General features: G+C 42.0%; 1 protein-coding gene across 1 annotated transcript in view; it reads left to right on the top strand.

The window, feature by feature from the left end:
• LOC144773831 (interphotoreceptor matrix proteoglycan 2-like) overlaps positions 1 to 13,916 on the top strand; it is an 896,924-nt gene that overhangs the window by 399,238 nt on the left and 483,770 nt on the right. Inside the window, exon 4 of the mRNA XM_078658926.1 lies at positions 9,808 to 9,857. Within this exon, the coding sequence (XP_078515052.1) occupies positions 9,808 to 9,857 (50 nt within the window). The remainder of the gene's footprint in view (positions 1 to 9,807; positions 9,858 to 13,916) is intronic.

Below are 13,916 nucleotides of genomic sequence, written 5' to 3'. Positions count from 1 at the left end.
TATTTGTTAATGTCCAGCGGTCCTTACCTTCAAGGTAAACATATTTCATTTTCTACTTATTTTTCCGAATTGGCGATTCATTAACAAGCAAAATAAATGCAATACATTTACAATGTATATAAGTTAAAAATACAGACTTACTAAAATTGCTTTCGCAGAGAATATTCGGTGTACTTGAGGTCTTCTTGCCAATATCAAATGTGCACATTTATGTACAAGTTTCAAGATTTACAACAATGGCTCATCTTTGGTAACTCTGCCTGATTGATAAGGCAATCCGCAGAGAAATTAAGAGAGGTTATGTGGTTCAGTGCTTAATTAACCAACCAAACAAAATACAGTAAGTAATGCAGAACTTCAAAATCTTCGCGAAGTTCTAGAATATAGGTAACACTCTCACTAGAAAAATAAAATGATTAAGGGATCAAAATGTTAAGGCAACAGACCCCCAGTTGCCCAATAGACTCAATAAGGAAAATGTATGACATTGAAAAATAAATTGAAAACACAAAGCTCATGAAACATGAAAACAGTCCTCCAGAGGGTGAACGAGGACTGAAGTGCACCTGGGCCTAACCCACGAGTGGTTGTGGTTGGATCATAATAGTGGGTGTGCCCTGATGAAGGAGGTGCTCACCTGATTGCTGTATCCAATTTGATTTCCAGGTAGTAAACCAGAAAATGAAAAGCTTTAAACCTCAATGTGGGATAAAGTTAAATATTAGATCTTCAGGTTCGAGCGACATGTGCTGCAATGCACTTTTCCGTTGGTTGGATGCTCCAAGTTAGGACTATGAGTTATGTTTTTGTTATGTTATATGATGTTACACTACATAGGACCCTGCAATCTATATATAACATTTTTTTCTTTATTTCGTTATCACAGTCAAGTTGTCATGTCTCTTGTCACCTGTAATAACGCTAACGTTGCTGCTCAGCTGTAATAAGTTATCACAGTTGAGTTGTGATATCATGATGCCGCCTGCCTGAGCTAGCAGTCAAGGTGAAGGACAGGTCACAGACCATCATTAGAGCAGAAGCTTAAACAATGAAAACTGAAACTGCCTTAGTAGTGACGAGGTCCTACTAGCCAAACTGGAAACTATGTTTCAATCTTTATTGCTTCCGGTCCTAGATTTAACAAAGATATTGTCCGCCAAAATTGATGTCCTGGAAGCAGCAGCTAATATTAATATGGACCTTCTGAACAAACTTACAACTTCTAGTGTTAGGATGGGGGGTCCCAATATTGGAGGGAGGGAGGGCAAACCATAAAGGCGGGACAGACACTATACCAACTGTAGGGTTACCAAATAATCATAATAACAAGAAGTCAGTCCCGGGGGCAAAGCCTGCAGCTTCGACATCGCTTGCTCCAAGTAGAGCTAGCGGCCCAGTAATGTCGAAAGCCAACCCCCCTTTGGTACCCAACAACGCGCCGGTTAAACAACAAACCAATAACATCGCGGTGCCACCCCCTTTATTAACAAATAAAAAGAAAACCCCCGACCCCAACAGATACCATAGGCAAGTTAATAAGAAAACACCACACCCTCCGAGAGCTAATTTGCCCCCTGAAGCAGCCCTATACACCATCGTCCTAACTGGGGTAACACCGTTAAGAGAGGGCACAAAAGAGTCACATGAGGACCTACGGAATAAGGTCACCTTTTGGCTCAACAAACATCGCCCACTCCCACCATCCTCTCCCACCGAAATCCTCTACGTAAGGAGAGTTGATTGGGTAGGGAAGGGGGATAAAGACCTAGAAGGGGATTGTATTCTGATCTCCTTTAAAGACCCATGGGTGGTGGAAAAAATCCAGAGGAAAGTCAGATTTGCCCGTGTAGGGGACATTCAGACCCTAAATTTAGATTATTTCTACCCTCAGTCACGTCATAACCATCCAATGGACCATAATCACTGGAACCTTCGTGGGGGGAGGCCACGAGAGTACTTAATCCCTCACCGCCAGTACTACCCCCCACTCTCTAACCATTTCGAGGTTTTTTCTGACTTGGAATGGGTTGACTGACTACATACACTGTCTTTGTCACCAACTGCAGCTAGAGGGAACGGGGAAGTAATGTCCATTACACCTAGCCCCACTCTGGATATCTTAAGAGAGGGGGAGTCCTTGCCACATAATAGATCTAGATCACAGGGGGAACAACTGGGGGAGAAGACCTCCGCTCCTATCGTAGCAGAAACTAGGCCAGAAAGGGATATTCCAGCGAATCCCCCCCTCACCCCGACAGTTAGTGATGTCCCAGAGGTCTGGGACATGTTATCTTCTCGGATGGTGTCCTGGAATGTAGCTGGAGTCAAGTCACGTCTAGTATCTGAGGACTGGCTGGACTTCATAGGCAACTATCAGGTCGTCCTCCTGCAAGAAACATGGGCTACTGCCCCGTTTTTTAGGGCTGGATTCCTAAACTTCTTTAAACCCGCCATCAAAGGTCCTAAAGGACGGGCGTCAGGGGGGTTATCAACATGGGTTAAACAGGCCTGGTCATATTCTGTCTCGGAAATTTCAGTGGACAACCCAGACATACTGGCCATACGGTTGAGTAAAGCAGGGGGGCAGGATATGCTGATTATCAATATATATTCTAGAGGTCTACCAGGTGGCCGTGGCCCCAAGTTGTTAGGGGCCTTAGATACTTTGCTTTCGGGTTGGAACAAAGGGTCCTTCATAATGTTAGCAGGAGACATTAATTGTACCTTCGAGCCATTGTATCAGCCTGAGGATAATTGGGGGTCCGCAGAAGATGTGTCCTGGAATATTCCGGATCTCTCAAATAAAAATCTAGCCAAAGCAACGGAGGCCGCCTTGAATTGGTCCGCTTTTTGCCTCTCTTGGGGTTTAAGGGCGGTAAATGGTCGTACCAAATCAGACCATGGAGCCAATTTTACCTTTGATAATGGCGTTAGAAAGAGTCGTATCGACTATATTTTCCTCAATCTGGAACATTGGTGTCTAATCCTTGATTTGGAGGTTGTCACGCGTCCTGAAAGTGACCACAACCCACTGTCGCTAACAATTAAAATGCAGGACTTTTCAAGCCCAGCGGAACCCGTTCCAAGGGGCCAGGGGGTCGTCACCATATCCAATGACCGGAGGAGACTGAAATGGACATCTATATCCAATGATGTATCATTACAGGCTAAATTAGAAAAGGTGGTGTTGAACGCACTTAACAACCTGAGGTCCCTAGATGGTGGCATGGGCAACACTCACTTAGACATGACTATGGACATACATGATAAATGCTTCGTAGAGCTCAACACTCTCCTCTCTAAACCCTGCAAGCCAAATGCTGTAACCCAACCTGCTCCTAGAGCCAAGTGGTATAATAGAGAGTGTAGAGAGGCCCATGGCCATTTAATCAAGTCAGTTAAATCCAGAGATATGAGTGCAGTAAAGGCGGCCAGGCAAAGGTACAAAAGAGTCCAATGGGAAGCGAAGAGAGGATGGGAGGATGATTTCTGGGCGGACCTTTTGGCCGCCAGTAAATCAAACAACCAGACTAAATTCTGGGACATCATTAGATGTGGAAAGGATGGTGACTTCCGTATACCATCTAATCATGTATCCCCTGAAGTTTGGATAAACCACTACTCCACCCAATTTTGTCAAGATGTGGCTGATCCAACGGATTCATTCAACCCGCAACAAACTATTCTCCCTAGCAATCCGACTATGACATTTTCTGAAAGGGAAACCGAGATTGCTTTAGGGTTAACGAAGCGGGGGAAGGCCCCAGGACTGGACGCAATTCCAGTAGATCTCTTTAAAGCAAATACAGGCCTCTGGGTACCTTACTTAACCCGCATTGCAAATGCTATAGCCAGAGGTGCACGCATCCCACAGACCTGGAAGGGGGCGGAGATTCTCCCAATACACAAAAAGGGCGATAAATCTATCCCAGGGAACTACCGCCCGATCAGCTTAATTGACTGTTTCCAGAAGGTATTTGCTCGCATTCTACTGGCAAGGGTACATGGATGGATGGAATCTGAGGGAATACTGTCTCCTCTACAGGCGGGATTCAGATATGGCATAAGCACTATTGACCAGGTTTTACGGCTTTGCATGATTTTCTGGAAAGTCGTTTTACTTGGCGGGGGTACCATCTATGCCGCTTTCATAGATTTGAAATCTGCTTTTGACCTGGTGCCGAGGGGGAAACTCTGGCAGGTATTGAGGGACCTTGGTATGCCGGGGGACTTGGTCGAAATGATCATCAGATTACACCAAGACAATTTTGCGAGGGTGAGATGGGGGGCCAAGGGGCAAACCACAGACGCATTTCCGGTATCACGAGGAGTGCGCCAGGGGTGCGTTCTTGCCCCTACCCTCTTCCTACTCTATATAGACCAGGTTGTCAAATTTTTTAAATTGATCAATACCGATGCACCATCCCTGGCGGGAACGAAATTCCCAATGCTGATTTTCGCCGATGACACCCTCCTCTTGTCTAAGACCAGGGGAGGGTTACAGCAGGCTCTAAATCATTTTGAGGAATTTTGTAACAAAAATGGTCTCCAAATCAACGTGGGGAAAACCAAGTTCATGGTTTTTTCTAGGAAAAAACCCATACGTAGTAACGTTCAACTGAACGGGGTTAACCTGGAACAAGTCGACAAAATGACATACCTGGGGGTCACCTTGGATTCTCGCCTGTCTTGGGACCCACAAATAGAGACCCAACAATTAAAATTCGCCCAAATGACTGGCTGCCTTTTGCGTGAGCAAAAGAAAACTATCACAAAAAGGGTAGCCCCTGCCCTCCAAATTTATGATGTCAAAATTAACACAGCTACACTTTATGGGGCAGAGCTCTGGGGCCATAAGGACCTCACTAGACTATATAGAATTCAATGTAGGTTCCTGCGTAATCTGGTGGGGCTGCCCCAATCATCCCCACTGATCCCACTCTGTCACGATATGGGCTGTCTACCAATAACTGACACGGCCAGATTTAGAGTGGTGTCACTGTGGAGGCGAATATGGACATCTGAGGACTTGGAGCTCTTCGCTAAGGAGCTAGCCGAGATTAAAGCTATGGGGGGCTCGGAACGCATCCCGTGGCTTCGCTCAGTGAAAACTAGCCTGTGTGAAATGGGGCTTAGTCATTTATGGGTTTCCCCGGGTAGTAACAACTTTCCATCAAAAAAGGAATTTAAGTGTTTATTTTGGGCCTCAACCCGTATGTCCCTGGTCCAAGCTTCCAGTTTGGTGAACTTGACGGGTCGTTTTCTAAGCTTTAAACAGGACTCTGCCCGTGAAACATACTGGGACCTTATTACCAGACCAATGGACAAAAAGCTTTACCATCAATTTCGGGTGGGGTCCCTACCCCTGAATTCCTTTACCACATCCTGGGACCAGTCATTCTCTAACATATGTATATTTTGTTCAGGTTGTAGGGAAACTGAGGGTCATTTTTTGTTTGCTTGTCCCCAATATCGTGCACCCCGTTCAAAATGGTTAAAACCCATTTTTAAACTTTTGTCCTGTAGGAAAGCTTCGGAAGCTATATGGGCCCTAAAAACAAACACTTCTAACTTGATTGTGATATGTCTTGCCAAGTTTTTAGGGTGGGCTTGGGCAATAAGAGCTAGAAGGATGGCAACTGTCTCCCGTCTATAATGTAACATGTCTAAATTGTGTTTCCAATGCATTGGTTGTTTTTATCTTGCTGATGAAATCTTTATAATGTCTGGTTTTTCGAAAACATAGTTTAATAATGTCTTAACTGAGGGATATTTCGCTAGATTTTTTATACCCTATTTAATATATAGATACACTCCGTTCTTAATGATTTTGTAAAACTGTGGAGATTTTTATGAATTGTATTTGTTATTGTGTTTATTGTGTCTTTTATGATTTTATTATCGAAATAAAGACATTAAAACTGAAAACTGAAACTGCCTTTTCAGTCTTCTGATCTGTGTTTCTAAATTGAACAGTAATCAAAAGAATAGAGATATTTATGCCAACATGTTTATTTTTTAAACACAATGGGCAATGACAGGAAAGACAGAATCTCCCTGCATGCTTGTACACATTCTGAGCTACAATATTTTTTTGACTCACAAATAAACTAGTTTTAATAGTGTTTTGCCAAAAATTATAAATTACTTTCTGGTGTGTTTACATTTGAAGTATAGATTCAGCTTTTATTCTTCGTGCCTCTTTCTGGCATATGGTCACCGATCTCCTGTGTGTCATGCACTATACTTATAATGTACTGGTGTGGCTACTTTATATTATATTATAATATGTGATATTATATGATATTATATTGTATTATATTATATTTTAATGAGCTTGAAAATCTTCAACCGGACAAAGCTGGAGGCTGGTAATAAGCTATGTAAATGCTGGCAATTGAGTCAACTTTTTGCCTAAAATGACTTTTTTTCTGAGAATATTTTTTGCATAAACTGACTGCCTGTCAGATGGAAGAACATGTGATCAGCAGTAGAGGATTCTGATGTTCCCATTATCAATAACATTACTGATGATGAAATTACCATGTAGTTCTTTCTATAATTGGCTGGAATTTCACTTTCCTAGAGGGCAATATTTGTCACCCACCCTTTCAAACCGAGCTCTATTTAGACTAACCCATTATCAATAACATTACTGATGATGAAATTACCATGTAGTTCTTTCTATAACTGGCTGGAATTTCACTTTCCTAGAGGGCAATATTTGTCACCCACCCTTTCAAACCGAGCTCTATTTAGACTAACCCATGTCCGAAACGTTTGCAAACATATTTTGTGCAAATAGTGTTAAAGGTGTCCTGAGTTCTGCATGAAATACAATTACATAAATGCCTAGTTGAGGCAGAGCAGCAACAACAAAAAACAGTTTCAACTCAGAAGGTGAGCTTGCGGGGGCACAGGACCAAAGTAGGAGGAGGTTGGATAAGGAGGTAGGAAGGTGTTTAGTTACCTGAAGCGTCTTGATGTTTGTTTACTTAACAATAGGTATAATGGGACCTATCTCCCCTAGAAGGCAAGGTTTGTTCAGAGAGAAGGGTAAAATCAGGAGAATAACTACTTTCTGATATTTTTCTTACTCATTTGTCACTTTTGGAACTTCAAATAACCTTTGAGTTAAGCTGTGGGCAGTGGGAGCATGGACAGAGAATGTGTGTTTATCTGTGAAGTAATCTAGTTGCTGAAGTGGGTATTCTTCTGTGAAACTGACATCAATTTGAATTTTATATGGGCCTTGACATGGAGCCAATGAGATCCTTAAGTGTGGAAGTGATCTGGTCTTATTTGTGTTGTAAAGTGATTGGATGAGAAGTTGCATGGAAAATTACCATAAGAATGACGAGGGTGGACTCTGTGAAGCCAGCCAGCACACCACAAATGTGAAATGGGCAAATGCTGAATTGCGGATCAAAAAGTGTGGGGTGTCATTACAGGTTAGCCCTTGCAGAATGACCTGATCTGATGACAGTACATCTGAGATTAATTTCTTAATTCTCTTTAAATTAAAGGCATGGGTCAATGTACTACCTAGTGACTTGGCATTTGTTGCAAAGTATCAAGCAAAACATTGCCATCATGGAGATGAGTCAATGTTTCATCTTTGTTTGCAGCATGAGGATGTTGCTTTTGTTATACTATGTCTGTGATTAGAAGACTTACATATAACTCCACTTTAATCTTTGGCTTGTTTCAGTGAATTTCTAAGGTTTCTGAATATAAGTTAAAATCTTACAGCCTTATTTACATATACCTCTACTTTAGACTTTGGTTTACTCGGTTAATTTGTGTTTATTTTAACGTAAAGTAATATCCTATTACAATACGTTGGTAGGCAATCCCTGCAGTGCACAGCCTTCGGCCGTGCATTGCGAAGGTTGGCTGCAGGGCCTACTTTCGGCTTGATGCTGTGCCCAACCACATGTGGGCTGCCAAACCCCATGCAGGAGGGCAAGCCCCCATCAGCAGACAACCACCCACAGACCTCCACTCCACATTCTACAATTTTTTTAATTGCTTTCCTGATCCTGCACATCACCTGCAGGAGCCAGGAGCTGCACTGGCTCCCATGAGACTCCTGCAGGAGTCCAGAGGGCAATTGTGGCGCTAGACTTACTCCAGTTCCGTGATGAAGACTATTTTTGGTACTTTTTGGACTTTGTAACTATAGAAGGGCAGTTTGTGAATAGCAATGGGCTTACTCTGTTGCGGGTCGGTGGGTGCCCCATCCTAAACCCCTCCCTTAAACCCTTCCTTTTAGTCATAAGTATTTCGAATTTTCCAGCTACTCCCGTCTACATTTACTAAAGAAACATATACTGATGCGCAAGAGATTTCTAATTTCAAGGAGGAGATCTCAGCACAGAAAAGATGAGTGGCTGAGACCTCCACACGTAAGTGTATGAATAGCATTTTGTAGTACATTACTAGTACTATTTCAGTACTACTAAACGTACTATAAAATGTAGCTTGTGAATAATCACCTAAGTGTCTAGGTCTTTGTAGATAGTTGACTTGCCCTCTTTAGCATGCAATACAGCGCTTAGTCTGCAGATGCCTACATACTCATGCCTTCCATGTTTTCTAGTCTTCTTTTTCAGTTTTCTGATCATTCTAATATCTTTTCCTTCTTTCAGATTTCCAAAAGTGCTGATACCTGTTTGTTCGCCTACCCTGAATGTCATCAATCCTTATGTTACTTGTTTCCCTACTTGTTGTAGCTGTACTGTATTTATTGAGGGACAGGGTCCAGGATTGTTTGGACCATTTACCTTTCTTGGTTGTGCTTAGAACAGGGATTTATAAGACTCTATGGGGCATATGTATCAAATACTGTATTTGCGATTCTCAAATAGCTTTTTAAGAATCGCTATTTTGAGAATCGCAAAACGAGATGTGAAAAAAATTCGCAACTATTTAGCGATTCCTTGGTATTGAGAGTTGCAATTAAGGAATGGCTTCCCATTCATGCCTATGGGCCTAGAGGCCCATAGGAATGAATGGGAAGGCATTCACAATTTGCGAGTACCCATTAGTTACTCGCAAATTGCGACTGCAATTTCAAGGGTGCAAGGGTGTCATAAGTACACCCTGATGCACCCCTGAAATGAGCATGTGTGCACATGTGGCGCACATGCATGCCCTAAAGGCATGTATGAGCACCACATGTCACTTTGAAAAATTCAAAAAAGTGCATTTTTCAAAGATATCGCAATTTACAACCAACTTGAAGTTGGTGGTAATTTGCGATTTCTTAAGGAGAAATCGCACAACTTGGGTGCTTTTTACATCGCATTTAAGAAATCGTAATTTGTGATTCCTTAAATGCTTTTGCAAAATAAGTAATCACAAATTCTGCGATTCCGTATTTTGCAAGGGCCTTTTGGGATGATACATCCCAAAAGGCTTTTTCCCGTTTGCAATCTACCCATTTGAGAACGGGAAATGGGCTTCATACATATGCTCCTATAAGCTGCTAGGAGGTTGCTTCAGAGTGCCAGAGTGGATGAAAGTGTATTAAGTGGGTAGAGAAGGAATGGGTGATCTGATGGTAGAAAGCAAAATAAATGCAGGGGCATTTGCAGCATCCAGAAAGGGCTCTTTCCAATTCCTGCTGTTGAAACTCCCATATTAATTTCACCCTGTGTAGTGACTGGCTTGATACATTTCGGACTGCGCGTTATTACATATTGCAACTGCTCCTAAGATAACGATTAGGCTCATTGAATAAAATGACACTCCTTTCTTAATGAATGAACCTCCCACTGAAAAACTGTTTTCTTGCATTTTCAGCACAGAGACAACAACATCTTCGCAAGTAACGGAGGCTACAACGTTAAAAGGTTTGTTTACATGTATGAGTGAAAAGTAGGAAGAAGATTATGTGCAAAGGATGCACTGCGCGCTTATGGTAGTACTGAGAATCACATCCGATGCATGTGGGAGGTGGGATCCTGGTCAGTGCTCCAAGTCATTATTGCTGACAGAAGGCTGGCAGTTCAGAGCTGCACCTGGAGTCCTGATACAATGGCTTTGCCTCTTCCTGAACCCGCTAAGTACTATAGGGGTAAACATCTTATTATTTCCAGGTTGGTTTTTCACCTCAGTCTGACGTCAGAGTAATTCTGTGAGAGATCACAATGCCAGCAGAGCCCGGTGGAGCCATAATACAAATGAGTCCTGCTAGCTGAACACAACACTCTTCTCTCTGTGTGTAATGGGTAATCTCATGTTAAAGCATTTAGTACAGTATCACCCAATAATTAAAATGTGGGACACAATTAGTCATAAATTGGGGCTGAATTCACCCAGTTGCACTTCCACTAGGGTTATTTTCAGGGAGCACAAGGTACAGTCAATTGTAATGATTTGAACTAACGTTTGTTCTGCTAGGATAGTAAAAACTAAAACACATGCACATTACAACATGTCAGACGTATTGTTTGATTTTTTCCTTTCAGACAAATATTGATCTGTATTCAAATATTCAATGCTTTTGTTCTGATCATGTTGTAATCAATAGTGTTTAAAGAGAAGTACATGTGCAACCTAACCTTTTATGTTGAAAAACGCCGCCATCTTTTGATTTGCTGAAAATAGTTGGTGACAAAGCAGTTCGGCATCAACACACAGAATCCTTCCACCATGAATCTTCTCATTACAATTGACTGGAATGGGGCCTTAGTCATTAGCAGTGGCTGAAATGAATTCGAGCGTTCCACCCATCAATGTTTTATTTTACTCAGCATGATTCCTTAATTGCGACAAATGTACCCACATATGTTTCCCATGCTCACTGTAACACAGCATTCAAGCTGATAGGCTGATACAATTATTAGAGTTGATGTTTAAATAATGAAAACAGAAACGGAGCTTTCAATCTTCTTATTCGTTTCTAAAATGAACATTAATTAACAAAATAGAGCTGTTTATGGCAACATGTTCATTTTTTGAACTTTTGGACGATTACAGGAAAGACAGAATCTCCCTGGATGTTAGTACACATTCTGAGCTACAATATTTGTTTGACTTACAAACTAATTTTAATATTGTTATGCAAAAGAAATGTAAAGTACTTTCTGGTGTGTTTAAACTTCACGTATAGATTCTTCTTTTATTCTTCGTGTCTGCAACCATGCTGTCTCTTTCATATGAAAATGCAAGTTACTATAGCCTTAAAGCTCTTCCTAGTGGGCTATACTGGCCATTAAAGGCCGGCACCAGCATTAAAGGCCCGAGCTGAAGGCGAGGGCCTTTAACAAGGAAGCGGGACTTTAATGGCCGGTATAGCCCAGCTACGAAGGGCTATAAGGCTATTAGAACATTCTGCCACTAGAGGTCAGAATGTTCTAACAAATAAAACAACGGCCTTTCGGAGCCCGAGGGGAGTTAAATCCCCTAAGGCTCCGAGAGGCCTTTGTAAAACAACATTGGAATGTTGCTTTGCTAGCTGTTACTGGCCCGTAGAAGCTCCGAGCACCCCATTGTATTCAATGGAGTGCTCCACATTACAATGTTCTAATAAGGATTAAGTATTTTTTGGTAAGGGTGATGGTGTGACTATGCATTATGAAGAATGCATGGTCACCGGGGTTGCTTGTGTTCCAGTTGAGAAGGGACTCGTTTGATTTGATTTTTTTGATTTATACAGCGCACGAATGCCCAAAGGCATCTTGGTGCTAGAGTCAGTAGGACAGTGTAGTTTTCACTCCAGTTTATGCACCAAGTCTATTTGTGAAGAGCCAGGTCTTCAATGCTCTTCTAAAAGACATTAGCAAAGTGCTGCTCTTGATATAGATTGGGAGGAGGTTCCAGATTTTAATTGTTCCCACTAGGAAGCTTCTTTCTCCCCACCTGACCTGCTTGAACTTGGGTGTCTGTAACAATTTAGAGTGAGCTTATCTTAGGTTCCTACCTGGTGTATACCAGTTCAAATGGTCTTCAAAAACTGCAGGCCAATGCCTTTTAGTGCTTTGAAGGACAGACATTGAGATTTGAAAATGATCCTTTTGGCCACTGGGAACCAATGTAAGGCTTCTAGTCTGTGTGTGACAGGCTCATGCCTGGGGTTGTCAAGTATAAATCTAACTGCTGCGTTCTGCAATCTCTGCAGCTTAAATAACAACTGCGATTGCATCACTACATAGAGGACATTGCCATAGTCCAGTCTGGAAAGGGCCAGAACTAAAACTAGGGTCTTCAATGCCTCAGGCGGGATGAAAGGCCGAACTTTCCTAATCATTTTGATGATGAGCCAAAAGGTAGAGGTTAGCTTATTGATCTGGGCATTAAATGATAGTTTATCATCAAAAACAAACCCGCATTTTGGGAAGCACAGTTCCCATTGGATCATGGCCAAGGCTAATTTGCATATGACTGATTTCTTTCTGAGGTGGCTTGGTGGACAAATAACAAGGGACTGGAATGTGTCACATGTTATCATCAGTGGCTGCATTTAATTACAGCAGTCCATACACCCTGGTTTGCTATCCTCAGTGCTGTGACCTAATTGCAACGGTATTCCAAGGCATTGATCCAGTGCTCACCATTATGTGCCATTAGATTCAAGCTGCACCATACTGACGAGGTCCCAGTAGGCCAAAACCGGTCTGGGGTTGCTTGCGTTGGTGTTCAGAGGGGAACTGGCTAGGCATTTCAGCTGTTGATTGTCCTTAATGGAGCAGGACCAAGGCTAATTTGTATGTGGCGGTTTCCTGTATGAGGTGGCATGGTCGGCATAAAGCAATGGACTGGAATGTGGCCCAAATAATTACTATTGATTAGAATAATTCAAGCATTCCACCCATCACTTTTCTGTTTCCGTCAGTGCAATGCCCTGAGTGAGATAGGTATGCCCAGACTTGTGTCTCGTGCTCACTATGACATGGGACTTAAACTGCAATCAACTGACGAACCCAGAAAGGCCAAAACCAGACTTGTGTTGCTTCTGTTCCCTTTCAGAGGGTACCTGGCCTGGTAGTTTGGGCTGGTCTGTTCCTATTCGAGTGGGAATTAGACTAATTTGTGTGTAGCTGGTTCCTGTCCAAGGTGGCATGGTGGGCAAACGAATTGAGTTGAATGCAGGCCAGAGTAAGTCCCAGTGACTGAGTTTAATGGAAATACATATGATGCTTCTACCTCCTATAAAACACACACAAAGGCACATTTGTATGCTTTTTTTCTCAATACAAGTCAGTGAAAATGTGAACATCTGACAGGAACTGTTACTGCAATGAAACAAAATAATGAGCACAAGGCAGTATCTTCTCAAGAGAAGGAATGCAAAAAGTAATTGGAAAATAGAGATGCATAAATAAATGTTGACTGCACTACTTTTCTAAAATTCACGCCTCACTTTGCTAATCCTCTGATTGAGGCTTGACTTGCTACACAATGCAGCAAATGTGCAATTGTGCAACACTGGATCGAATGGCTTCCATGCCTCAGAAATAAATGACACTTTGCAGACAGATTAAAGTTAATGTGCCCTTCAGGCCAATATAAAAACGACATTTAAATGCAGTCATATAACATATCTGTGTATGTTACCGCATTCATATGCAATGGCATGTTAGTAATAAAGCCCTGCTATTATGGCTTGGAATTTATGTTTTAACTTTCTCACTCCCTTACCTACTTCTGTTAGAGGAAGGCAGTACGGAAATGTAAACTTTTTAGAAGTTTGAGGAAACACTTAAAAGTCCCATAGTCAGGTCTCTGGGACTTGATCTACCACACATATATTTCTTAGAAACTGCATTATGATAACATGGATGGTTTTGCTGTGTTTGGCTACATGTCATGGGTTGGTGTATTTTGCCACAAGAGTGGTGTGCAAGCAGTTTTGTCCGAAAAATATCTAAAATATGCTGTTCCTGTGTAGCCAATTTTCAAAATCTCCC

Source organism: Lissotriton helveticus, chromosome 8 (genome assembly GCF_964261635.1).
Source record: "Lissotriton helveticus chromosome 8, aLisHel1.1, whole genome shotgun sequence".
Classification (NCBI taxonomy): Eukaryota; Metazoa; Chordata; class Amphibia; order Caudata; family Salamandridae; genus Lissotriton; species Lissotriton helveticus.
Note: the sequence above shows the minus strand (reverse complement) of the source record. Positions and strands in the feature narration are given on the sequence as shown.